The following is a 25,841-nucleotide window of genomic DNA, read 5'->3' on the forward strand; positions in this document are numbered from 1 at the left end:
CAACGGCTGGAGTATAAAGGCATCGGCCGACGCCATCTTCTTCAGTCTTTCTTGCCGCGCGGTGCCCGAAGCAGAAGCAGTTCGCAAGTGCCGGTCGGTCAGCTCCTGTGTTTTCAGTACCGAAGTCATCTAAAAGTTAAGTACCCCATTGGGGAACATTTATTCTTGCCTCAGCCGATGTCAGAACAAATTGAGAAAGTTAATAATTGTTTGTCTTGTTGTAAACAAATACCTCATAAGGACTTCCATTCTCTCTGCCTTCCTTGCCTGGGCCCAGACCATGACGTCTCGGCCTGTGCTTGCTTTAATAAGCGCACTCTCAGATGCCGGGCAGAATTCGCCGAGGACTTTTTCGGTGAATCTTTTGCGTATATCATGCCGTCGGATCAACAGACAACCCAATCTGCTAAACGCAAGGACCGGGACCGACATCCTCGGCCCGCGTCCACTACCGATGCTACTCCCAAACTTTGTGCTAGTGCTCCGGTCCCTTCAGAAGTGGTAAATCAACCGCTCCAGGCCGACGACACAGCGTTAGCACGACCTTCGGTCTCTGAGATCTCTCCGGTGCCTGTTGATTTCCCTCCGGAAACCGAAGTTCTGGATCTACCCGACACCATTTCTGTGGACAAGGTTACACCTGCACGTGGGGCTGCTAGACCTCCTGTATCCATGTCCATTAAGGCCTTTGCACTTGCTAAGGCCACCAGTCAGGCCAAGGCCCATCCTAAACCTACTGCCCAGGCCCTTTCTTCTGATAAGCAGATCATGTCTCTGGCTGCTGATCTTATTTCCCTTATCAGGGGGTCTCAGCCTCATCCGGACAGGGGTTCTCAGCCACCTGCAGAGAAAAGGCCTAGAACTGAGCAGGCAGACTTCCTCTCTTCGGATGAAGCCTCTGGGGATTCTGAGCATTCTGATACCCAAGAAGAATCCTTCCAGGCCTACGAGGACTCTGATGCTGAGGAATCAATTCCCTCTGCCTCCCCTCCAGAGGATTTCTCTTTTGGTGAAGTCCTGCATTCCATGAGGGAACATTTTCAATGGCAGGGTCAGGAATTCTCTGACTCCAGGAAAAGGCTTCGTACCTTCCTCAAGCTTCCCCAGCACAGACCTTTGGCTATTCCACCTGTTATGGATGCTTTGGATGATGTTTTCTCTGACTCCAGTGCTAACCCTGATTCTCTTCCTTCTGCTCCTGTCAAGCCGGACAGATATTATAGGGTCCCTGACACTCACAAGCACCTTTTTAAGGCCCACTCTGTGGATTTAGAAACTATTTCACAGGGCCCCAAGGGAGTGGCTACCTCCTCTGCCAAAAACCCACTGCCAGCGGACAGAGTAGCAAGGTCCCTGGAGAGATGGGGTAAAAAAAGTATATACCTCTACTACCCTAGCCATGAGGTCACTTAACTGCCTTTTTCACATGTTTCAGTACCAAGATTTTCTCCTGGATGATTTACAGAAAAAGTTAGCCTCTCCTGAGCCTATTGATAAAAAGGCATTGCAGGATCGTATACATAACACTCAGCAGGTTAATAACCATTTTCTTCAGTGTGGTTCTGATGCACTGGAAGCTTCATGTAGGGCAGCTATGACTGGGGCTGTGATGCGTAGACATGCTTGGTTAAAGGCTCAGTCTTTGCCTGACCATGTTAAAGTAAAGTTACTGGATGCACCTTTGGAAAAACAGAAGCTTTTTGGTGCAAATGCACAAGATGTACTGAAATCCATAGAGGAAAAAGCAAAGTCAGTACAGACTGTCAAGGATTTCCTTCAGGTTCAGCCACCCAGGTTCAGCAGAAACTGGCCCTCAAAGAATTGGTCCTTCCCCGGCTCTGACAAGTTTCAAAGGGGAAAAAGCAGACGTGCCCGAGGTAGAGGGCAATACCGAGGATCTTACAGGGGCCGCCACTGGCAACCTCCAAATCAAAGAAGTGGCGCAGACAGTTCAGCTGCACCACAAGGACAATCACAATGACTTGACTTTCGTTCCGCCTACAAAGGTTCAAAGAGAAGCACCTTTGGGCGGAAAATTATCCTTATTCTCACAAAACTGGCATATCTTACCCAAGGACAACTGGATTCTGGATTTGATAGACAAAGGTTACAGATTCCACTTCCACACATTACCAATAAGACAAGGCATGCCAAACCTGCCACATCATCAAAGGGCAGAGGCACTCTCTCAAGTTTCCAAGCTGTTAGGTATAAAAGCAATAGAAAGGGTTCCTCCTCAGGAGCAAGGCCAGGGATTTTATTCAAGACTGTTCCTTGTTCCAAGAAAAGAAAACAAATGGAGACCCATACTGGACTTGTCATCTCTAAACACTTTTCTCATAGTGCCAAAGTTCAAAATGCTGATGCTGCAGCAACTCCTTCCCATGTTGGGCAAGGGGTCTTGGCTGGTCACTCTGGACCTCAAGGAGGCATACCTGCATGTCCCAATCAGACAGAGCTGCAGAAGATACCTCAGATTTCTTGCAGGGACAGAGCATTATCAATTCTCAGCATTGCCGTTTGGCTTATCTACTGCACCCAGAGTGTTCACGAAATGCCCGACATCAGTAGTGGCACACTGCAGACTGCAGTGGATTCAAATATACCCCTACTTGGACAACTGCCTCATACAAGCAGACAACAAACGAACATTAAAAGAAAATTTGGACTATGTCATGCATCTACTGCAGGCCTTGGGATACGCAGTCAACATTCAGAAGCCAAAACTACTGCCATCCCAACAGATTATCTTCTTAGGAGCCAAACTGGACGCAGAAAACCAAATGGCCTACCTCACAGAGGAAAAACAGCAGCATTTACCAGAGTACTTCAAAGGCCTAGCAAAAAACTCTCCCAGCTTGACTGGAAGGAAAATCCTGCAGGCCCTGGGGTTCATGGCATCTTGCATCCTTCTGATACCTTTGGCAAGACTTCATATGAGAAAGCTGCAATGATATTTAAAAAACCTATGGTCTCAACACAGCCAAAGCCTAGAGGACATAATCCCACTTATTCCATGTCTACAAAAAGAATTTTTATGGTGGGCTCAAGCCAGTCAGCTAAACAAAGGCATGTCTTTCAACAGACCTCAAGCAGGCCAAATGATTACAACAGACGCCTCAGACCATGGATGGGGGGCGCACATGGAGGGCAGATGCATTCAAGGGCAATGGACGCCAAAGGAAAGGCATCTGCACATAAACCAAAAGGAGATGTTGGCAGTGATACATGCAATCGAGACTTTCGAAAAATCACTACAACAAGGGCATTTGCTAATAAGGACAGACAGCACCACTGTCATGTGGTACATAAACAAGCAGGGAGGCACTCATTCTTATCCCCTCTGCAGACTAACAATGCTTCTCTGGGAAAAATCCCTGAGCCTGAAGATACATCTACAATCCCAGTTTGTACCAGGCAAGGACAATGTACTGGCGGACAACCTGAGCAGAAATTTCATGGATCCACACGAATGGACGCTGCACCTTCACATTTTCTCTCAACTGACAAAGATATGGGGAAGACCGGATGTAGACCTTTTTGCTTCCCACTTAAATCATCACCTGGAAAAATTCTGCACAAGGACTTACCATCCTCTAGCCTGGAAAACGGATGCTCTCTCCTTCAGCTGGAATTCCCTAAAAATTTATGCATTCCCTCCTCTGCCTCTGCTGACCAAGGTAATACTGAAGATCAAAGCAGAACAACCAACAGGCATCTTGATAGCTCCAGACTGGCCAAGGCAACACTGGTACCCATTGCTGTTGACCATAACTTGGACCAAACCATGGCCTCTGACCCTATGGCCCCTGCTCCTAACACAACACAATTACAGGACTGTACATCAAGACCTGAAAACATTACATCTGGCAGCTTGGAGGCTAACATGACTTCTCCACCTAATTCTCTTTCAAAATGAGTTCAAGAAATCTTGTTGGAAGCACGCAGACCTTCCACCAGAAAAACCTATTCAGCCAAGTGGAAGAGATTCAGCATCTGGAATACCAACAGGGTTCAGGATACAGCATTACCGAGTATACCTCAGATTTTAGAATACTTGGCGGAACTATTTCATACTGGACTCTCGTACTCTTCAATAAAGATTCATGCCTCAGCAATCTCAGCAAAATACAACTGTGACCCTCCAGTGTTTTCTCATCCTCTGCTAAGACCGTTTCTAAGAGGAATAAAGAATATCAAACCTCCCAGAAAACAGCCAGTACCTGCATGGGACCTCAATTATGTGTTGGAAAAATTAACTCTTCCTCCATTTGAGCCAGCAGCAACTTCACAAATGCAATTTCTTTCATGGAAGACGGCCTTCTTATTGGCAGTCACATCTGCAAGAAGAGTTTCGGAGATACAGGCACTCATGGCAGTACCCCCCTTCCTCATTTTTCATCAAGACAGAGTTTCTCTAAGAACCAATCCTACATTCATGCCAAAAGTTATTTCCAGGGTGTCTCTAAATCAAGCTATTCACCTGCCCACATTCTTCCCCAATCCTCAAAATAAGGGGGAAAAACTACTGCATACTTTGGACATACACAGACAACTACGTTACTACTTGGACAGAACTAAGGCCACCAGAAAGTCTGACCAACTGTTTATAGCCTATGCTGCTGGAGTGCAAGGAAAAGCAATCTCCAAACAAACAATTTCAAAATGGATTGGACATTGCATCAGATTCTGCTATTCTTTCCATGGAAAGGGCATGCCAGCCAATATTAGGCCACATTCCACCAGAGCTATAGCCACTTCCACAGCCTTCCTAAGAGGAGTGGCAACAAAGGACATTTTAGAGGCTGCTACATGGAGCTCCGTGCATACATTTACCAAGCACTACAACCTGCCCTTATACTCCAGATCCTGAGTAGGCTTTGCTTCGGCAGTCCTGCAGGGGATTTTAGCTACACCATCCTTATAGTTCCATCCACCCCCAGCTTGGCTGTGGTATTCAACCCATATGTTATGACTGCAGTTGCATTCTTGAAGGACATAGTACAGTTTTGTACCTACCATAAATGTAGATGTCTGATAGATATGCAACTGCAGTCTGATTTTCCCACCCTCCTACCCCTCTGTATCCTTCTTTTTGGGTCCCTACCCCTTTTTCCCATTAGCTGGGGGTATTTCCTATGGTGTATCTGTTTATTACTGTTGTGCATGTTTGGGATTATTTTTATCCATTTCCCAAATTTAGCCTTCCTAGGAGGGCACCTGGCATCTGGGGCAAGAAACACTGAAGAAGATGGCGTCGGCCGATGCCTTTATACTCCAGCCGTTGTGACGTCGGAGAGGAGGCGACACCAGCTGACGCCGGACCCAGACTTTGGAATCCGGCCGACCGAGGGCTGCCTGAGGCAGGACAACCCATATGTTATGACTGCAGTTGCATATCTATCGGACATCTACATTTATGGTAGGTACAAAACTATACTTTTTTCCCCAGCCATGCCAAAAAATTAGAATACATGCTGCACAAACTTGATGTTCACAGTTTAGATATTATCTGGACAGAACAAAATACTTCAGAACGTCAGACCAGCTTTTTGTTTCATTTTCTGAAGCCAGGAAAAGGCAGACCAGTGGCTAAAACAACCGTTTCTAAGTGGCTTTCGGATTGCATCACCTTCACTTACTCATCTGCTAATAGGTCTTTGTTGCATAAAGTGAAGGCGCACTCAGAGCAGTCTCTACTTCAGCCTTTCAAGCCAAGTTACCCCGTGATAATATTTGTGCTGCAGCCACTTGGTCTAAGCCTCACACTTTTACCACTCATTATAAAGTGGATAAGGCCTCCAGGGACAGAGCTTCCTGTAGTTCTACAGTCCCGAGAAATGTACTCCCGTGAGCCACCCAGGAATTTAGGGTGCTATGGACACTACCCATCCGTGATGAATGAATGGCAAGATTGAACAACTTCACATAAAGAAGTTATGTACTCACCATAACGTTCCATGTGAGTTGTTCCATCTTGCCTTCATTCTCACTTCCCTCCCTCCTTCCCCCACCTGGCTGATAGTTGACCTGGAGGCTGACTTCATCCTGGTTTTTTAATGTTCTTCCTGTCTGGGGAGATTAGTCCTCTTTCTAGGGTATGGTACTCTCAGCAAACAAGATCTGAGGTAATTCCAGCAGTGCATCGTGCGATAAGGGGCTTGGTCTCGAGCTACTGGTAATCTTTGAGCTTTGCTAAACGGCCGTGTTGGAGCCGATGATCGGTTCCGAACACATCCGTGATGAATGAAGGCGAGATGGAACAACTCACATGGAACGTTATGGTGAGTACATAACTTCTTTTTCTATATTCTGCATGTGTTATTCCTGCAGATTCTTTATTTCTGAAATGTGCACCTCCCCTTTAAGAGCCCACCTCCAGTTTTCATCTTTACAACAGTTAAAACTTCCATCATAGTTTTAGATTTTGGGCTGGATTCATGAATGCCTACACTAAGTGCACACCGTTGTGAGTGAGTAGTCAGCACAGGCATACCTCCCACCTTCTTCCTCCTAATTGTAGTTTTCTACTGATTTTCTTGCAGCCTTAAATATTTAGGGGGATTCATAAAGTTTACCACAAAGTGTCGCGTAAGCCTACACTTACACTCGGCATATATAATCTGAGTGAATAGACAAAAAACAAAATGTGGTAGGGATGTTCTTGAATACAGATTGTGTACACTTGATGTAGATGTTCATGAATTCAATTTGATTACCATTGTTGGTATTTTTCTCTTAACTTTACATTTACCTGTGTGGTAGTTTCATTCTTTACCATTGTTGGTAATTTTCTTTCTTTCATTCTGTATATGTATAAAAATTTTAAGGTTATTCTGCCTTTTTTTAAGGTACTGCAAAACTTTCCAGCTTCAAAAAATGTAAGGAGTGTGGACATAAGATCCCATTGCTTGGGCCCGGCACACTTAAAGGTATTTGCAAAGCTTTCAATCTGAGGGCCTTAGTGGATAGGAAAAGGCCACTTATTTTGAAAAGTCTTTTGCCTGTGACCTTGGAATCTTTATCTGGAGCTCAAACCTCCAAATCTGACAAAAAGGAGTCCAGAAAGGGGACGACAGACCCTTCTGGATCCTCCACTCTGTCTTCTGATCCTATCACGGAGCCAACCCATAAATTATGAAAAACAGTCTGATCAGAAGACCAGAACTTCAGATAGTCTGTATCAGATGCCTGATCTGTTTCATTGGATCCAATACCTTCAGATCTGAAACCACTCCCTCAGACTTGGTATGCATCTTCTCTGGATCCTGTCCCTTCCAGATTGCCATCACTTTTTTTTTTTTTTTTTTAAGAAAGGTGCCACCATTCTATGTACACTTCAGCAGCAGCCTGTTCTTCTCTTCTAGGAATCTGACAGAAGCAGATGTGAACAGAACGATGAGGAAGTTTTGTCTCTGCACAGATTCTGAGGAGAGTTCTCCTGTCTCCTACCCCTTCGAGTGTGGAAAATTTTACCAGTGCTGCTGCACACATCTTGGCTCCTCCTCTGACCCGACCCTCTGCTGTAGAGCCGTTGAATCCAAGTCTTCAGGAACCGTCTGTACAAGATCCAGTGATTTTTTTTATCTTTGGCTCTGATAACATTTTCTGAGTGCACTGGCTCAGAGTCTGTCTGAGCCAGATGACTCTTGGAGCTATAGTGTAGTTGCTGGGTATGAGGTGTTAGTTGACTCCGTAATTGGAGCTATCTGTGCCTATCAGAGCCTCAGCACTGGGCAGCACTGCTCTGACCTCTGCTTTGGATGGGCTGCCTTTATGTCAGAGGAAGCCGGTAGTCTGAAAGTATGACTTCTCGCCTCCATCAGCATCCTTCTCGCCTCCATCAGCATCCTTCTCGCCTCCATCAGCATCCTTCTCGCCTCCATCAGCATCCTTCTCGCCTCCATCAGCATCCTTCTCTCCATCAGCATCCTTCTGCCCATCAGCATCCTTCTCGCCTCCATCAGCATCCTTCTCGCCTCCATCAGCATCCTTCTCGCCTCCATCAGCATCCTTCTCCCAGGAGTGCTGTGCATTTGAGGTGGTAGTGAAGTGTTCTCTGCTTCTGGAGGATGGACATTTCCACCCCCCCTTGGATCTTCTTTCTGGATCCCGTATGTCTGTGTGCCTTGAGCCTCAACGCTGTACTCCACAGGGACAGCCAGCCGAAAGTCTCCAGGCTACCTTGCAGGGTATACTTGTATATTCTGATACTTCTCTGGAACATCCCACCAAAGAAGTCCCTAGGATGAGAAGTCGCAAGAGGAGGCACTTGACTCTCCTCAAGAATCAGACACAGAAGATATCCATTTTGATGAGGGGGAGCCCAGATGACTTTTTTGGAGACAAACTGGAGATTCTCAAGCAAAGTGGTGTTTGGTCTACCAATAACCATTCCCAAGAGGAATTTATAGTCCTGGAAACCTTTGGGTCTGACCCATCTACCTGTTGGGTGACTGCCCACCCGCCAATGAGCTCATTGATTCCGTCTCTAGGCAGGCATGGAAGGAAAGTTGATGCTGTTGAGCCAATCCCTAAGAGACCAGGCAAGGTCCTGGCACCACCAAAAAGAAGATGGCTTTGGAGTAGAGGAATACCAGTAGATGCCATGGTTTTAGCAGCAGCCCCAAAGAAAGAACTTGCAGAACAGAGTTAGTCTGTCCATCCTCCTAACAGAGAGTCCAGGGCATTGGACAGATTTAGTAAGGGTGTATAAGCTTCAGCAACCTTTGCACTTAAGTCACTGAATTATTTGGCACACTTCACCAGATTTCAGAGGGACTTGATTAAAGAAATTTCCAAATCCCTGTCTGGGACCAGTACTTCTGAGGTACAGAGCTCTATTGCTTCATATCTGGCTACCCTAGAGTATAACATGAATTCATCCATGAGGCTAATTTCACATGCAGTTGAAAGTAACTTGGCAGCAGGTTTAGGCATTTCCATTAGGAGACTTGCCTGGATGTGCCTGTGTGATTTTTGCGGAGCCCTTCATGTCCTGTTTCGTCAATGCACCCTTGAACAGAAGTTCTTTAGGGCCAAACATAGTTAGACAAGCACTCCAGGTGTGTGAGCAAGATGGTAAGGCCTTGTCTGCAGTGGGCATACGTTTTTCAACTCCTGTAAGGATCTTCTCTAGTAATGAATGAGGTGATAGAAAAATGTGGTTCAGAAAGTCTCAGGGTCCTATCCATGACCCACATGGAGATCATGTTCACCCTTCTGCCCCTGGGGGAACTAAAGGAAGATGCCACCCACTCAGCAGAGGAGGTCCACAGAACCAGGGTTGCAGAGATTCTTTCTCTGACGAGACTTTTCCAGTGCTCCTGAAAGGAGGCCCGATTGCCCACCTCTGGAGAGAGTTGGGGGGATTGACTACCCCTGCACCAGAGAACCTGGCTACATATTACAAAAGATATATGGGTGCAGAGGATTATTTCCAGAGGTTATATAATTCCCTTTTCCCTAGCCCCTCCTTTAACAATAAACAAAATACCAGATATTCCATCCAGTCAGAGGAAAGCAGCAGGTCTAGGAATAAAAAAGATGGTAGAAGAAAGTCATCCAAGAGGTCTGCCCAGACCAGAAAGAATGCAGAACTTTACTGCAGGTTCTTTAGTGCCATAGAAGACAGGGGACTGGAGATCAATTTTGGATCTCAGCAATTTCAACAAATCGGTTCAGTGTACAAAGTTCCAGATGGTCACTGTTCAGTCCAATTTGCCTTTCCTGCACAAAGATGATTGGATGTTCCCAATAGAGCTCCAGGATGTGTACTGTCACATAAAAATGAACAGGTGGTCCATGGGGTCTACCTGAAAACACCGACAACGAGATAACCGACATGAAAACACAGAAAAAAAAAGTTCAAAAACACGAAACTTCACATGCCCGGCAAACCAAAATCCTGACAAACAACAAAACAAATACCTTTCCCAAAAAACACACACACAACACAAGCGCACCGAAAACCTTACAAATCTACACTAAACCTTACAAACACAACTATCTATGCACTAACCTTAACCCAAACCCTAACCCTAAGGTCCGTCACTATCACACACTTACCTTACCCGCACCCTAACCCTAACTCACTTAATCCGTCCCTAGACTCCGTCACTATCGCACACTTACCTTACCCACACCCTGACCCTAACGTCTGTCCCTATCGCATACTTACCTTAACATGTCTGTGTTCTCAGCATCTGGATATTCAACTGTCGGCCTTCTCCGTTGTCGGCCTTCTCCGTTGCGTTTTCAGGTAGACTTGGTCCAGGAGATGCTTATGCTTCCGGCTGGTTGGGAGCCAGTCATTACCAATTCAGAGCACTGCACTTTGGATTCATTACAGCCCCTGGGGTGTCCATCAAGTGCATGGCAGTAATAGCAGCTCACTTGAGACAGCAGTTTTTCCAGGCATTTCTGTACTTGAACGACTGGCTCATAACTACTCTGTCCAGGCATCATCTGATAAAAGCATGACTACATACTCCAGATTTGTTCTCATCTAGGAATTACCATCAGTCACAACACTTCTCAGCAAGAACCATCTCAGACATTAGAGTTCATAAGGACCTTGTACAATACAGCATCAGTAACAGCCTCCCTTCCTTTACCAAGGATGTAGACTATCCAATTTCAAGTCAGAAAGATAATTCAGAATTCTTCTCTAGCAGTACGATTGATTCTACAAGCCTTGGGGTCAATGTGTGCTGCGATAGTTCTTGTTCTTCTAGCAAGATACCATGTGAGAATTCTTCAATGGACCTTAGTAACTCAGTGGTCCATTCTACACCAACCTGTGTCCACCCGGGTCAGAATAACTCTGGCATGCAGAATAACTCGGGCATGCAGAAAGTACCTCTGATGGTGGATTCGCTCAGATCAGTTATTAGAAGGCCGTCCCTTCATTCTTCGTCTGCCCAAGGCCGTAGTGACCACGGATGCTTTCCATATTGGGTGAGGGAGGGCATTTCTTGGTAAAGAAGGTCCAAGACACTTGGTCCCCTGATGAGGCCAACATATGCATATCAATGTCCTGGAAATGAGAGCAGTACTCTTAGTGTTGTTGGCCTTTCAAGACACTCTCCCTCCTGTGACTATTGTGATTCAGATGGACGGTGTCAGTGATATGCTGCATCAACAAGCAAGGAGGAATCCGATCTTACCTGTTGTGTCAAGAAGCTATGTGTGGCAGTAGGCGGTCTCATCCTGTTGATTTCTAATGGCAACCCGCATTCTGGGGAGATCCATTGTAATAGCAGACAGGTTGAGCGAGTCCATTTTATTGCTTCACAAGTGGTCTGTCAACATGAAAGATGCAGAAAAAATATGCCGCCAGTAGGGCCAACCTTGTTATGATGACTTTGCATCTTTCCTCAAGTGCAACAGGATGTTCTTCGTGTTTCACTGTTGCATATTTTCAGCATTTGGTTAGACTTGTACTCCTTCAGTGTTTTGTTTTAATTCTCTCTGTGTGGAGGGGTTCCAGGGTGTTCAGTTCACTGCCTGGTCAACTTGAAATTCTTGCATTTTGGCAAGTGAAGTCTTAACTCCAGTGTGAATAAAGATCTTTGGAGCCTTACTAACCAGTACCAGTAAGCTGCTGCTAGCAGAGGATTGGACCATTCAACTGGTGGCGTTTTTACTATTAACCCAGAACTGCCCTTTCTTCTCAGATGTTTTTGAAGGTTGTAGACAAAGCATTAGCTTGCTGGCTATATTTAAGCTAAGCTGCAACTTAGGGCCTCACCGTTTGAAGGGGCTTCTTAAAATTTCATTTTTTTTATTTGTTGTAGTTTTAATATAACTTTATAAATAATGCTCCATACAAAAAGCCCTACTGTACAGCATGACTCTAATTGATTTTAAGTATAGTGCTTTACCCATTTGTTTGTATAACCATCAGTATCAGTAATTTTAATAAGAAATGTCAAACATGAAACACGGTCTTGTTCGTGGATTGGGGGGGGGGGCGGCAATCCAAAAGGGTAAACTGGATAAGTAGATGTGTAGGGTTGTATGGAAGATCAATTATAAGCAACAGGATATGGCAGATGGTCAGACAAGCTATCATCTCGCTAAATAGTTTACAAGACAAAACTGATGAGTTGGTAGCCGTTTACAAAAAGGTTGGGGAGGCTCTTATGTGGCCTGAACAAAGCCCTGTGATTAAAAGTGCTACTAAACACTTGAGGACTTGGTTTCTCAAGTCCTTAAATGTGAGAATAGGATCATAGGAAGTTAGGCTATTGGCCCTGAGGCCCTTACAAACCTAGCCAAGAGTTTAGCCCATGTTTTAGACAAGTCAGCACTCAAAGACCCTGTCCAGCAGGGGCACTGCTGGAATCCCAGGGATGTATTTTCTGTTTACCATCCAGTTATCCAGGTTGGGCTTGAAAAGGGATAATAACGTGGAAAGGGAGTATATTCCATAGATGGGGGAGTCTCTGGAACACAAATCTGTCCTGCTAGCAAGTCCTGTTGATTTCACAGACCAGGTTGAGGTCACGCGTGCAGGTTACTTGAGTGAAGCTTGACTTGCAGATACGCAGGAGTCCTATCAAGGTGGGTTCTGAGATTGCTTTGTATGCCAGACAGAGGTCACCTCTGAGGAGGCTGTATGAAATTGAGTAGAGGGGCAGGGACAGGTCTTTTAGCCCATCTGTGTAGGGTAGATGTTTGAGCCCTGGATTCTTCTGGTGAGGAACCTCTGTGGTCTCTCCAGTTGCTGCATGTGCTTTGCGAGGTACATGCCGAAAGGGACATTGTACTCAATAATTGGTCTTATAAGGGATAATACAGGGATGTAATGACCTCTTTTTCCCTGGATGAGATACTCTTACTTATGAGGTGGGCCATGTGGAAAGCTTTCTGTACGATGGAAGCAACATGGTGGTCAAAAGTCAGGTTGCTATCAACCTGGGTGCCCAAATCCCTCACGACTGATTGCGTGCTTAGGACGTTATTAATGTGATGTGTGGGGACGTCACTCTCCCCAAAGGGGATGATTCATTTTTTGGCATTCATCTTGAGGCCATGTTTCTGGCACCAGTCATTTGTTTGGGTGAGACCCTCTTGGAGGACGTCCACATCACTTGGGGAATTGATGACCACACCCAGGTTGCAGTCACCTGCAAACTTGGTCAGTTGTAGCCCACTGATTTTGGCCTGCACCTCAGAGAAGTATATCCTGAATAACAGAGGCTCCAAGACCGATCCCTGGTGTACGCCACTTGTTAGGGGTCTACTGCTTGAGTAGACTGTTCTAAGGCATTGTCATTTCCAGTGTGGTCAGCCAGAACGATGGTGGTCTTCATCAGACGGTTGCTGATTGCTACTGCTGTAATAGGTAGATATTGCACTTTTAATAGAAAGTGTTTTCCAAGTGTGTGTACTAAAGTATTAGTTGACTGAGTATGGGACCTCCCTTTTCTACATCTTTGCCCACACACACACACACTCATTTCATTTAGTTAGTTTGCTTCAGAATTGCACGTCTGATTAAGCAATTTTTATAAAGATAGTTATCTACAGCATTGTAAACAGTAATGCTCTAATATTTTCTTGCTTGGCTTATCTAGTATGAGTGCAGAAAGTAGGTGCCATAGGCCAACACCTTGCCACCTGTTAATATGTGAATGCTGTTGCTACGGTCTCCCATTCTGCACCTCTGACCACCAGTTAGTGTGCAAAGGATGAGTGGCCTTAAGTGTATACAGTACATTCATGCAGATGCCTTAGCAACCAGCACCTGCACTGGTCAGTGTAAAGGTTAGGTTATCAATAGCTCACCAAGATATGTCCCTACCTTGCTGTCAGCCCTATGTCTTTCAGTGCTATCATGCAACAGTAACTGAAACTTGTCTTGCGATTTAGTGCCTCCAGCACACAGACACATCCATACACTTTTCCAGGAGGGGGGGTTATGATATCTTTTCAGTATTGGCATCCCCTGCCTTCATGGTAGTATGCTGCCACCAGTCAGGGATATCAAGATTACTTAAATTGTTGTATTTCAGGGGGAGGAGGGTGTCCAAAAGTACTGAAAAAACTTTAGTTGGCAAAGTCCATTAGACCTATTCTACCCCACTTCCTCCCCTTCACAATGTTCAAGGTACTTTGGTACAGCTGACCTGGTTATCATTTCCTGGAGAATAAATTTTGAGTCCAAGCACCATTTTCTATCTTATAAACAAAACTGCATTGAATACAGATTTGACATTCCTGGGAGTACTGGACTATTTTTTTTTTCTGCTGCGAAGACAGTTATATATTTTGTACAAAACTATCACATTTACCTTCAGAAGTGCTTATATTCTTTTAATTCTGTACAGCTTCATTTAGCTGTCATTTTTTTCAGAAAAATAGTTTTAGTTAATTATTTTTCACAGTGGTGGTAGTTTACTCTTAATGGTAGCATATCTTCATAGCATGTTACTTCTGTGGCAGACTGCAGCAGTGGTATTGCCATCAATTATGATTTTACCACTGCCTCTTCGGGTTCTGCATACTTTCCGGTGAAAGATTAAATCTATTTAGTCTGCATAGAAGAGAAGCACTGTAATTAGGCCTTATCCATAATAGATTTTCTGCAGAGTTTAAAAGGTAGAAGCTTAGATGGAATGCATTTTATAGTCCAGTGCTGGTCCTAGAACAAAATCCTAGTGTATATAAAGAAGACATGGAAGACTGTACAGTATTGTATAGTAACTTGATCAGTTAATAAATAAGCAAGTTTGTTCATAGGTGTGTAGTAAGCTAATGGCCCTGGAGCCTTTACAAGCCTAGCACATAGGATTACCCTGGCATCGTGCCACCTGACCGTAGTTCCCAGTGCCTCTGTCGAATAGAGCAGTGGAGTGATCCCCAGTGTGAATTTTCTATTTCCCATCCACTCAAGATTTCTCTTGAAGAGGGCCAGTGAGGTGCTCTGTTTGACATGTATGGGAAGTCTGTTACATAGCATGGGCAGTCTCCGGATTATGAACTTGTCCCTCCAGCACGTTCTGTTTGTGGTAATGAGGTTGAGGTGTCTGGAGCATGTGGTGCGGAGGGATTGGGATTTCCTTAGATGCAGCATTTCTAACAGAGCTGGGTCATACATGGATTTGCAAGTCAAGCAGAGATCGCCTCTAAGTAGGCGATATGAGACACAGAATAGTTGGAGTTTTTTGAGTCTGTCCATATAGGCCAAGTGTATATGGTCTAGGATCCTCTTTGTGAGGTACTTTTGCGGCCTCTCCAGTTGTTGCAGGTGTCTTGTAATGGTATATGCCAAATGGGGAATTGTACTCTATTGCCCTAATGAGGGAGTAGTAGAGGGAGACAATGGCCTCTTTCTTCCTGGATGCAGAACCCTTAGTAATGATGTGCCACATAGGACTTTCTGACCACAGTGGCAATGTGGTGGTCGAGAGAGGTTGCTGTCAACCTGTGTTCCCAGATCTCTTATGACTCCTGTGTTTAGGACTATCATCAGTGTGGTAATTCATGGGAACTAGGTTTTTCCCAAAGGGGATGATGACACATTTTTTTGATATGGTTCTGACACCAGTCATTGGTCTCAGTGAGGCCTTTCTGTAGGATGTCAAGCATCACTTGGGGAGTTAATAATAGCTCCCAACTTGCAATCATCTGCAAACTTTATCAGCCAGAGTCCCTCCGTGTTGGCCTGGACTTCAGAGAAGTAAATACCAAACAGGAGTGGACCCAGGACTGAACCCTGTGGTGGGACTCCACTCGTGACAGGTCGGCAGTCTGACTTGGAGTCAGCTACATTCACACTGTGGGTTCTACCTGTGAGCCAGTTTGCAACCCACCTAGTGGTATAGGTATAGTAGTGTATAATAAAATAAGCTTACTTCTCAGAACTGGACCCATTGGCTATAGTAGATTCGCAATAATGTACTGTCAAAGGCAGGTTTAAACTTCATTTAGTAAACTGATGTGTATGGGGACAGATAACAAGTTAAGCAGTACTGTTGTTGGAACACTAAGAAAATGTATGTGTACAGAAGAGGTGGAGGTATGGAAAGTTAGTGGATAAAGCAGGTATAGAGGATGGTGAGTAAATAGTCCACAGCTGAACAGTCTGGCCAAAATGCAGAGGAGCAGAAGCATGGGAATGTTTAGAGGCCCACAGTCTTTGGTGGAGGGGTATACAATAGGGAAGACCCTCTTAAGTGAAGGAGGCAGTAGTTGCTTGAAATCTCCCTTTTAACAGAGTTTAGTGCAAAAGCTCGACTGCCATCCATCCATCCATATTGGAGCAGCTTCATTTCTTACACCCAGCATTAACTACTGTTGCTATAGTGCATTCAGCAGAATTACTTGTATTTGAATGTCCTGCTGCTGATCATTTGTCATCATTAGTTTGCTCCTGTCTAGATCTAGGTCTTCACTAATGCCCTATAAGTCTGATCCCATCTGAATTTTCTCACCTCTGGAAACTGACTTTGTTCAGAATGATATCCCGCTAAAGGTTGTGTTGTATATATTGCACATCTGTAATAGGTTAGTGCTCTAGCGCTGCTCTGTATTGCTAAATGCTTCTATAAGTGTTGGCATCTGTTGCGCTGTTTTATTTTTCTGTTTCTTCCTCCTGCATTCATGCAGTTTGTACTTGTCTTTATGAATCCTATTGCAAGCTTTTAATGTTTTCTTTTACCTCTTTCTAGTAAGTTCCATTGATGAGTTTCCTTAAATGTATGTAATTTTAATTGTGACTTCCACTGTACACTGGAAGTTGATTCATTTAACAGAGGTTTTCATCCCAGGCCTTTGCTGAAAATGGTTCTACCATTTTGGACTTCCCCAGTTATTATATGCAAATGTACAAGTAAACCCCCTTGGTGGTTATGCTCATAGGAATGGAAGAATTTTGAGAATTGAGATTTGCCTTCTACCAGACAGATGCTGTGGATCCTTAACAGGAGAATGTGAAGAGTGCTGTAGTCTTGGTAGACCTTTATTACTTGTAACATGTAGTTTAAAATCTAATTAATGCTTGATTAGAAATGTAGTAATTTACCAAAAAGGGCATTGCCCATCCATACCTATAAGTACTGGGGTTGACACTGGTTATAATGGCCTTTGTGACTTCTTGTTTTTGGGTGGCCCTCCATTTAATTGAATTGTGTCCATTCGTGGCTGATGGCAAGCTTACTTACCTCTGATGGCATGAGGTGGTGGATGACAAGTGCAGTGAATGTGTAATTGAAAGTAATTGAAGGGGGAGGCTGCTTAATGTGAAATGTTTTAGTATTGGTGATCACTATGGTGCCTGTCACAATTTTCATGTTGGCTGGTTTAGTGGTCCAAACAGGTAATCTCTTATTACTGCTGGAGTGATTTTAGTTTTACCTTTAGAAAACAAATGACACATCAAATGTTTATTAACAGCTTGGAAATGCCAAAAGATGAATTACCAAACCATAACTGTGTCAAACACCTTCGAACAGTGGTGAAACAGCAGCAGGCAAAGATTGCAGAGTTAGAGAAGGCATCTGCAGAGCAGAAACATCAACTTGCAGAGCAGGTAACTGAAGCTGTTTAGGTGCCTAGTTAAGAGTATGACATATTTTAGAAATGCTGTTTTTATCTGGTTGCCAGTCAGTTTGGAGAAGTCTCATGCTTGGGAATTGGCGTAAACCTGTTGATTGGCAGCCTTTTTTTTTCCCTGTTTACTGTCATTGTTGTAACTCAGAAGTCTGTGTCATTTCCCCCTTGGGTGTATAACTTTTTCATCCATGTCTTCGTTGTGATGGTTGATCTTGCTGAAATAATCCTCAGGATGGTGGTTGACAGTACTTTGTATTTATGTATCCCTCTCCTTTATGATCCTGTAGCATTTGCTGTAGTGCTGCAACAGTGTGTGCACATAACATGCATGCATCCCTCACAGTATAAGGTTACATGATATCAAGGCTCTGGAAAAGCTTAAGAAGACACCCCAAGGACCTTGATTACCAGTCCTATCCAGCAGGTTCCTAATCTGCCTTTTTTCTAGTATATAAAGTATGGCTTTTAACTGATTAGTCTGTATTTCATCCCTTTTCATTTGCTAGTGTATTGGTTTCCCATCCCTGGTATGAGTTGGTATGGATGACATTACTGCTGCTGTAAACCTGAAACTTTTTTCCTTTTAAAGTGTAGCTGTCTTCAGCAAGCTTCTTAGGGAGCTGTTTCCTTGGCTCTGTTCAGCCAGGCATTGGTGTCTTTGATCCCTGATTTGGTTGCTTCACTACATGCTCTACAAAGGTCCTAGCAGTGATGATCATTCATTAATCTGCTGAAATCACTTTTGAAGTAACTGTTTTTTAATTGAGTAGAGGAATTGGTCTGAGGTGCTTTTTTGGCTATGACTTGAGATTACTGAGTACAAACATAAAGCAACAGTGACAGGCAGCTTTAAACAGAGTAATGAGTTGAGGTTCAGTTTAACTCCAAATTCAGCATATAGTCATCAGTATAACCGTTTTTTAGTCAGAGAATTGTGATATGCCAGGCTTTTGGATTAGGTTAACATGGGTGGAGTGGCATGCACTGCACTTTAACTGATAAATGCTATCAGACTAGTCACTTTTTTCAGGAAACTGTGGGTAGGAGCAAGAAAGCCGTACAAAACAGTAGGCAATGTAGTATTTGCAAGTACTTTTTAATGGCACAGTTATGGGGCTGAGTTAAGCCATGCAGCAGGCAGCTACTTATACATTTCTATGTAATCTTCAGTCTTTGTAGTATTTTTGCATACATTATCTGTCAGGTGGTTTCAGTAAAATCATTTTTAGTTACTGGAACTATCTTTGAGATTTCTGCATTACTGCAGTTATCACTTTTGTTTGCCTTTGTCAGTGTTTGTTGAAGATTGCAGGTATATGAAGTTGATGGACACTTTGTAAATGCAGCCAAGCTCATCACATCTGTTCTGAGCACGATTGGTTTATGAAGATATCTAAATGAACTGGAAAAATTTTTCATAAAGAAACTGCTACTGCTTTTTTAAATAGTCAGAAAAGTTAGCATCTTTATTTTAAAGTAATATGGAAGAAAACAAAAACATTTTAATACATTGAATTGACAGATTTAATTAATTCCTACTACATATAAACAACTTTGTGCTACATAGTAAGTTTGGCAGTAACTGTGGAAAATAATGCATCTTGTATGTCTGCTGACTGAATTTAAAGGAACTAGATTATATTAATGTTCAGCATATGTTGAAATGCTTTTCAGTTCTAGCCTACTGTCTTGATATTTGCTTCCACTTCAGTATTGGGAAATTGTAAGTTAAATGAGCTTTAGATGCGCACACTGAAAAAGGGAGGGGAAAATGGTAAAAAAAAAAACTCCTGTCATAAAAGAGTGGAACTTCTGTTCAGATAGTGACCTGAACTTGTGAACGAAGCTGTATACATTCATTGTATGGCTCACTGCTGTAGTCATATTCCATATGAACGGATTTCTGCTGCAGATGAACATCCAGACAATTCCAAAGCAGTAACTCACTTCCTGCAACATCAGCTGTAATCCAGCTGTAAAGAAAAGCATTCCCCACATCTTTAGGTTTTTGCTATTGAATTTTGTACTCCATATAGTCGAATTTGATTCCTGGTGCAGCATTCCTGTGGACTGACAGCTGTCCTGGTAGTTTCTTTTCCTGTCTCTCTCTAGTTTTGTTTTGCTAAGTGTTCTTTGAGTGCTTTTCAGATGCACTTCATTTCTGAAAAAAAAAAAATTAGCCAGGTATGCCGTTGGGAAGTCGTATCTTTTCTAAGGATTGTGATCTTCAGAAGTGTCATGATATTTTAAGTTATAAACCGTATAAAATGTTTATTTAAAAGATTCTGTTAAGGGTTAGAAACTTGAAACTTTTTTGATAATGAGCACTTTATTGCATTTTCGATGAAGTCCAGTGTGTGTTCTTGATGCATTCAATCTGGATTTCAGATTGCATTCCCCGGAGGTTCAGGCAGGATGTCTGGGCCCTTGGGAACACCAGTTTTCCTGCAGAAGTCCATGCTCACTTAGTTCACCAAAGTTTTGGTTCTTCCAGCCCAGGACTCTACTACTTCAACCTACATTTGCCAACACCTTTGAACACTGGCAGGACCACTGTTTACTTCTGAAGGTTTGCTAATTGCACTGCTAGTTTCACAGTTTGACCAAGGCCTTGGAATTTCTTTACTGCCCTGTTGCCGATTCTGTGTAAGACTTCCAGTATTGTTTTCCCCGCCAGTGCTCAATTATTCTTGAAACTGCCCCACAAAACAAGGGACTTTTTAAGAGATATGAAGATGGTTAAAAAGAATCAACGATGGACTGTAAAAAAACAGAGCAAAGATTATACAGGATTCAAGATCTAACACTGGACTGGGCTCCAACCAGCTATAACTGCTGTTACATTTTTTACATCCCCTCTAAAGCTTTGTAAGTAGAAAAGATGTTTAGTTTTGATGGATATGGGTGATTCTTGCCATGGACTGTCTGTGTCTTATGAGTTATAGGAACTCCCACATTTCAGATGGATACCTCCTACTTCAAATTGGAACTAGCAAAACCTATTCTTTTGTGGGAGGAGTTGGCCTAATGGTTAAAGTCTTTATCTCCTATCTACATGGTACAGGGGTTTGATTCTAACCTCTGGTTATTGGCTAGGCGTATAGTCTGTAGAATGGCCTAGCATTTACTTATGAACCTATTAATATTTCGTACATTTAACACTTTGTACACAGCCCTGTGGTGCAGTAGGAACCCTGATTCAACCAGCATCGGTGCATGAGTTGTTGATCTTCGTGTTTCACTGTTGCAGTCATTACATTTGGGTAATCTGCTGGCAGGTTGCCCTCAGTTGGCCTGATTAACAAAGTCTTGGGTCCTGCGTCGGTTGCTGTCCCTTCTTCCATGACATCAGGTCGTCAGGGGTATAAAACATGCAGCCGATGTCATTACCTCAGTCTTTCTTGCCGTGCAGTGCCAGAAGCAGTTCGCAAGTGCCGGTCAGCCGACTCCTGAAATTTCAGATCTGAAGTAGGAACTTCATTTGTCGGCAACCTTTGGGATATGGATCCGATCCGGCAACTTTTACCACAGCATAGATCCGAGCTCCTAGCTCCTCCCTAATCCCCTGCCAACCCTAACTGACCTCAGATCTAGTTTGCCGCGCTTCAAGCCTACAAGCTGGATTTCGAGCTCCTGGAAATTGAGTATTGTGAGAAAAAAACTTAGAATTTTTTTTGTACTTTTCTTGTGTGATTGTGTAAGTTTGTTTAGGTTCCCTGTTAAATATCTTTTTTTGAAAAAATTTTTTCCTCCCTACCTTCACTGGTTCGTAGTGTGTGTAGGGGCCTAGTGAGTGTGCTTTTCCGTTCAACATGTTGGAGGCCTCTAAAGCCATCTTCTCAAAATGCACCAAGTGTGGCCATAAGCTTTCACTGGCAGAAGGCCATACCCGGTGCATTAGGTGCCTTGGGGTTGAACACCTCTCGTTGGGATGCACGATTTGTGCAGCGTTCAACCCCAGGGCACTTAAGGACCGGAGGTCGAAGCTGATTCTGGCGGGCCTTTTGCCCCCGGACTCGGCTCCGGCCTCTGGTTCTTCTGTGGCCGCTACCCAGCCATTGGTGGTAGCCACCCCTGCCTCCCTTCCTCCGGTTTTGGCTCCAGAGGAGAGGGAGGCCGGAAAAACCAAAAGGAAGGAGAAGCACCATAAGCGGCGGGCCGAGGACTCTTCCTCGGCCCCGCCCGCCAAGCGGGCTTCTCCATCCAGGGTTTCTGGATCACCTCTTCCTCGGCTCCGGTACCCTTGTTTTTCACTGGGATCTGGGGAGGAGGCAACCCGGTCCCCATCGAGGTCATCGAGGCATCACTCTAGGTCCACCTCGGTGGCCTCGTCAAGGTCCACATTTAGTATGTCAGATGCAGACATGGACCGGATGATGAGGAGGTTCATCCAGGCCCAGCTGCAGATGTGAGTGCTCTTGCCCCCCCCCCTCCGGGGGGTAGCTCAACCCCATTTTTTGCCCCAATTGCTCCTTCTCAGTCCCGCTTCCCGGGTTCGGAGCATTCGGAGCAGAGCCGCGTCTATTCCGGGGGTGTGTCGGAGCAGACAGTACTAGTTACTTCGGCTCCGACTGGTCCCTCGAGTTTGTCGGATCCGACCTCTCGGAGCCGTGGGCGGAGCTTCGGATCTGAGGGACTTTGTGCGACTTCGGCTCCGTCCCGGTCGGAGCACACGGGTCCTTCGGATCCGAGGGTCTCAGCCCCGGATCCGGTCCCCGCTTCGGATCCGAGTGGGAGCAGACTCTTGGAGCCTATTGAGAGTAGCTCCCCCTCGGCTTTCGCGGTGGTGGAGAGGGCACTGTTGAGTGCATCCGGACCCCCGGTCCTGGCTTCGGCTCCTCCCTGCACTCCCTCTCAGCTGGCCCGGGCTCCCATCACCCGGCCTTCGGGACAGCCTGCTTCAGCGTCTCTGGGTGTTCCTGCAGAATGTGATATTGCTGGTGTCTTCCTCGGACAGCCCCCCCCCCCCGAAGAGGTCCCTCACAAAGCCAAGTGTAAGAGGAGGCACATGGACTCCCCTGAGTCCCTTACCGAAAATACGGACTTAGATGAAGGGGAAGGCTCCCCAAGGTCACCCCCCGAGGATGTCTCCTTTGGAGACATCATGGTGATGCTCAGGATTAGGGGGGGTGGCCTGCCCCCAAGGCTTCCTCCGATGAGTCCGTATTCCTAGAGGCATTCGAAGCAGGGCCATCTACCTCTTGGGTGTCCCCTCCCCCCCCCCCGACCCCCTGGTGGACCTTATTTCCACCAGGGCTTGGAAGGAGCCGGACACTGTAGAGCCAGTCCCCAAGCGCCCGGATAGGATCCTGAGTCCCCCTGCTGAAAGAACCCACTGGAGCAGCGGTCCCCCCGTGGATGCCATGTTGGTGGTGGCGGCCACCAAAAGAGAGCTGGCACAGGAGAGCTCTGTGGTCCACCCGCAGAGTAAGGACTCTCGAGCGATGGACTGCCTGGGGAAGCGGGTCTTTAGTTCAGCAACCTTCTCCATGAGAGCGCTGAACTATATGGCACATGTCATACGGATGCAGCGGGTTCTAATAAAAGAATACGCTGCATCCCCCCCAGAGTCCATGTCGGAAGGAGACAAGCATCTGTACTCCTCCCAAATGTCTACTCTACGTTCAGTTTCTAGCACCTCTATGCGGCTCTTGTCACACATCACTGAAGGAGCCGCTAGAGCCGGCCTGGTAATCTGGCGTCAGGCCTGGCTCTGACACTGTGACTTCTCGGAACCCTTTAAGGCGTCATTCGCGAATGCCCCCTTTGATGGTTCTGCACTTTTTGGCAAAACCGTTCGACACTTTAGTCCAGAGCGAGAAAGGCGGGAAGACGTCTGCCGTCGGAGTCCGCTTCTCTGCTCCCCAGAGGTCCTTTTCTAAGAACCAAAAGTGTCAGAAGAAGATGTGGTTCCGAAAATCGCATCAGTCCCAGTCTGCTCCGGACAACCAGTCCTCTCGTGGCAGAGGAGGACAGGGAGGACGTTGCCCAAGAGGCAGAGGGGGTCCCAGAAACTTTGGGTCCAGGGAACAATTCTCTGAGAGGCCCACGCAGAACCCCTGAGGGTTTGCCCGGCTGCTCCACTCTGGAGGCAGTCGGGGGCGTCTTTCGAAGCACCTAGCAATGTGGGAGTCCATAACAACAGATCGCTGGGTGCTTCACATCATATCCAGAGGTTACCAAATTCCCTTTATTGTAACCCCCAAAGTCAAAAGCCTCCCCGACGTACCACCCAATCAGAGGGAGGCAGCTGCTACAGAAATTCAGCAGCTTTTGCAAAAAAGAGCCATCCAACCTGTCCCCCCAGATCAGTTCGGATCGGGGTTTTACTCCAGGTTCTTTCTGGTGCCAAAAAAGACGGGGAACTTGAGACCCATTCTCGATCTCTCTCTGTCCTGAACTTGACAGTACCCAAAGAAAAGATGTCCTTCAAGGATGCATCTGCAGTCGTAACATATGGGTTGTCCTGCCTCAGGCAGCCCTTCGGTCAGCCGGATTCCAAAGTCTGGGTCTGGCCTCTGCTGATGTCGCACTTTCCCCGATGTCAGAGCGTCTGGGGTATAAAAGCATCAGCCAACGCCATCTTCCTCCGTCTTTCTTGCCGCGCGGTGCCCGAAGCAGAAGCAGTTCGCAAGTGCCGGTTGGCCAGCTCCTTTGATTCAGCTACCGAAGACTTCGAAAAAGCTAAGTACCCCGTTGGGGACTCTTTCTTGCCTCAGCCGATGTCAGATAAAGTGAATAATTGTTTAACTTGTGGGAAACAAATACCTCATAAGGATTTCCAGTCTTACTGTCTCCCTTGCTTAGGCCCAGACCACGACGTCGCTGCCTGCTCTGCCTGTGCTTCCTTCAACCGACGAACGCTTAGGCGTCGGTCGGAGTTTGCAGAGGAATATTTTGTGGCTAACTTTGCGTATATAATGCCGTCGGAGACTCCAACTTCACATATAGTTAAAAAACGGAAAGACAAGGACCGACCCTCACTGCCCGCGGTTTCGGCTGAAACCTTGGTCAGGCCTACCGCGAGTGTGTCTGTTTCGGCTGAAACCGAGTCCTCGGTGCTTCCTGTTACCGAAACCTTATAACAGACTACCTCGGCCTTGGAGGCTGCGGCCGAGTCTGTTATTGAGCTACCTACGGAAACCGGTGTCCACGACATGTCCGACACCATTCCTTTAGACAAGTCCACCCCTGCACGTGGTGCAGCCAGACCCCCTGCATCCATGTCCATTAAGGCCTTCTCCAGGGCTAAAGCTGCCAAACTTGCCAAAGCTTTGCCTCCCAAGTCTACCTCTCAGAGGCCTTCCACCAGCATTCAAATTCTCAACCTAGCAGAGGACCTTATCTCCTTAATTAGAGGTTCTCAACCTCACCCAGACAGGGGCTCTCTTCCACCTCCAGATAAAAGGCCCAGAGTTGAGCCCTCTGACCCCCACTCTTCAGATGAGTCTACGGATGAATCTGTGTTGTCAGAGCACCAGCAGGAGGCCTATTCGGCCTACGAGGATTCTGATGCTGAAGAATCTATTCCTTCGGCCTCCCCTCCTGAAGAGTTTTCTTTTGGTGAGACACTACATTCTATGAGAGAGCGTTTCCAATGGCAGGGCCAGGAATTTTCTGATTCCAGAAAAAGATTAAGGACCTTTTTACATTTACCTCAACATAGGCCTTTGGCTATACCTCCTGTTTTGAATGTTATTGATGATGTGTACTCTGATGCTAGTACAGCCCCTGATTCTCTCCCTCCGGCTCCTGCCAAACCTGATAGGTACTACAGGGTTCCGGATTCTCATTTTCACCTGTACAAGGCCCACACTGCAGACCTAGAAACCATTTCACAGGGTCCTAAAGGGGTTGCAGCTGCCACTGCTAAAAATCCTTTACCTTCTGAAAGGGAATCTAGAGCTTTAGAGCGATGGGGAAAGAAAGTTTATACTTCTGCAACTCTTTCTATGAGGGCATTAAATTGTCAATTCCATATGATTCAGTACCAAGAGTATTTGTTAGATGAATTGTATAAGAAACTTTCCTCCTCTGAGCCCCTTGACCGTAAATCTCTTCAGGATCTGGTACATAACTCACAGCAGGTTAGCAACCATTTTCTGCAATGTGGCTATGATGCACTGGAAGCTTCATGTAGGTCAGCAATGACAGGGGCAGTTATACGAAGGCATGCCTGGTTGAAGGAACAATCTACCGGACCATGTTAAAGCTAAGCTCCTGGATGCTCCAATGGAAAAAAAAAATTATTTGGTTCCACGGCCCAGGAGGTCTTAAAG

The 25,841-nt window shown here is 45.5% G+C and overlaps 1 protein-coding gene across 1 annotated transcript in view; it reads left to right on the forward strand.

Moving 5' to 3' along the window:
• Positions 1–17,557, forward strand: part of RNF41 (ring finger protein 41) — a 293,863-nt gene extending 276,306 nt beyond the window's left edge. The window contains exon 5 of the mRNA XM_044082191.1: positions 17,404–17,557. Within this exon, the coding sequence (XP_043938126.1) occupies positions 17,404–17,557 (154 nt within the window). The remainder of the gene's footprint in view (positions 1–17,403) is intronic.
• Positions 17,558–25,841: the final 8,284 nt, after the last annotated feature.

This window comes from Protopterus annectens, chromosome 9.part0 (genome assembly GCF_019279795.1).
Source record: "Protopterus annectens isolate FY-2018-M chromosome 9.part0, PAN1.0, whole genome shotgun sequence".
Lineage (NCBI taxonomy): Eukaryota > Metazoa > Chordata > Ceratodontiformes > Protopteridae > Protopterus > Protopterus annectens.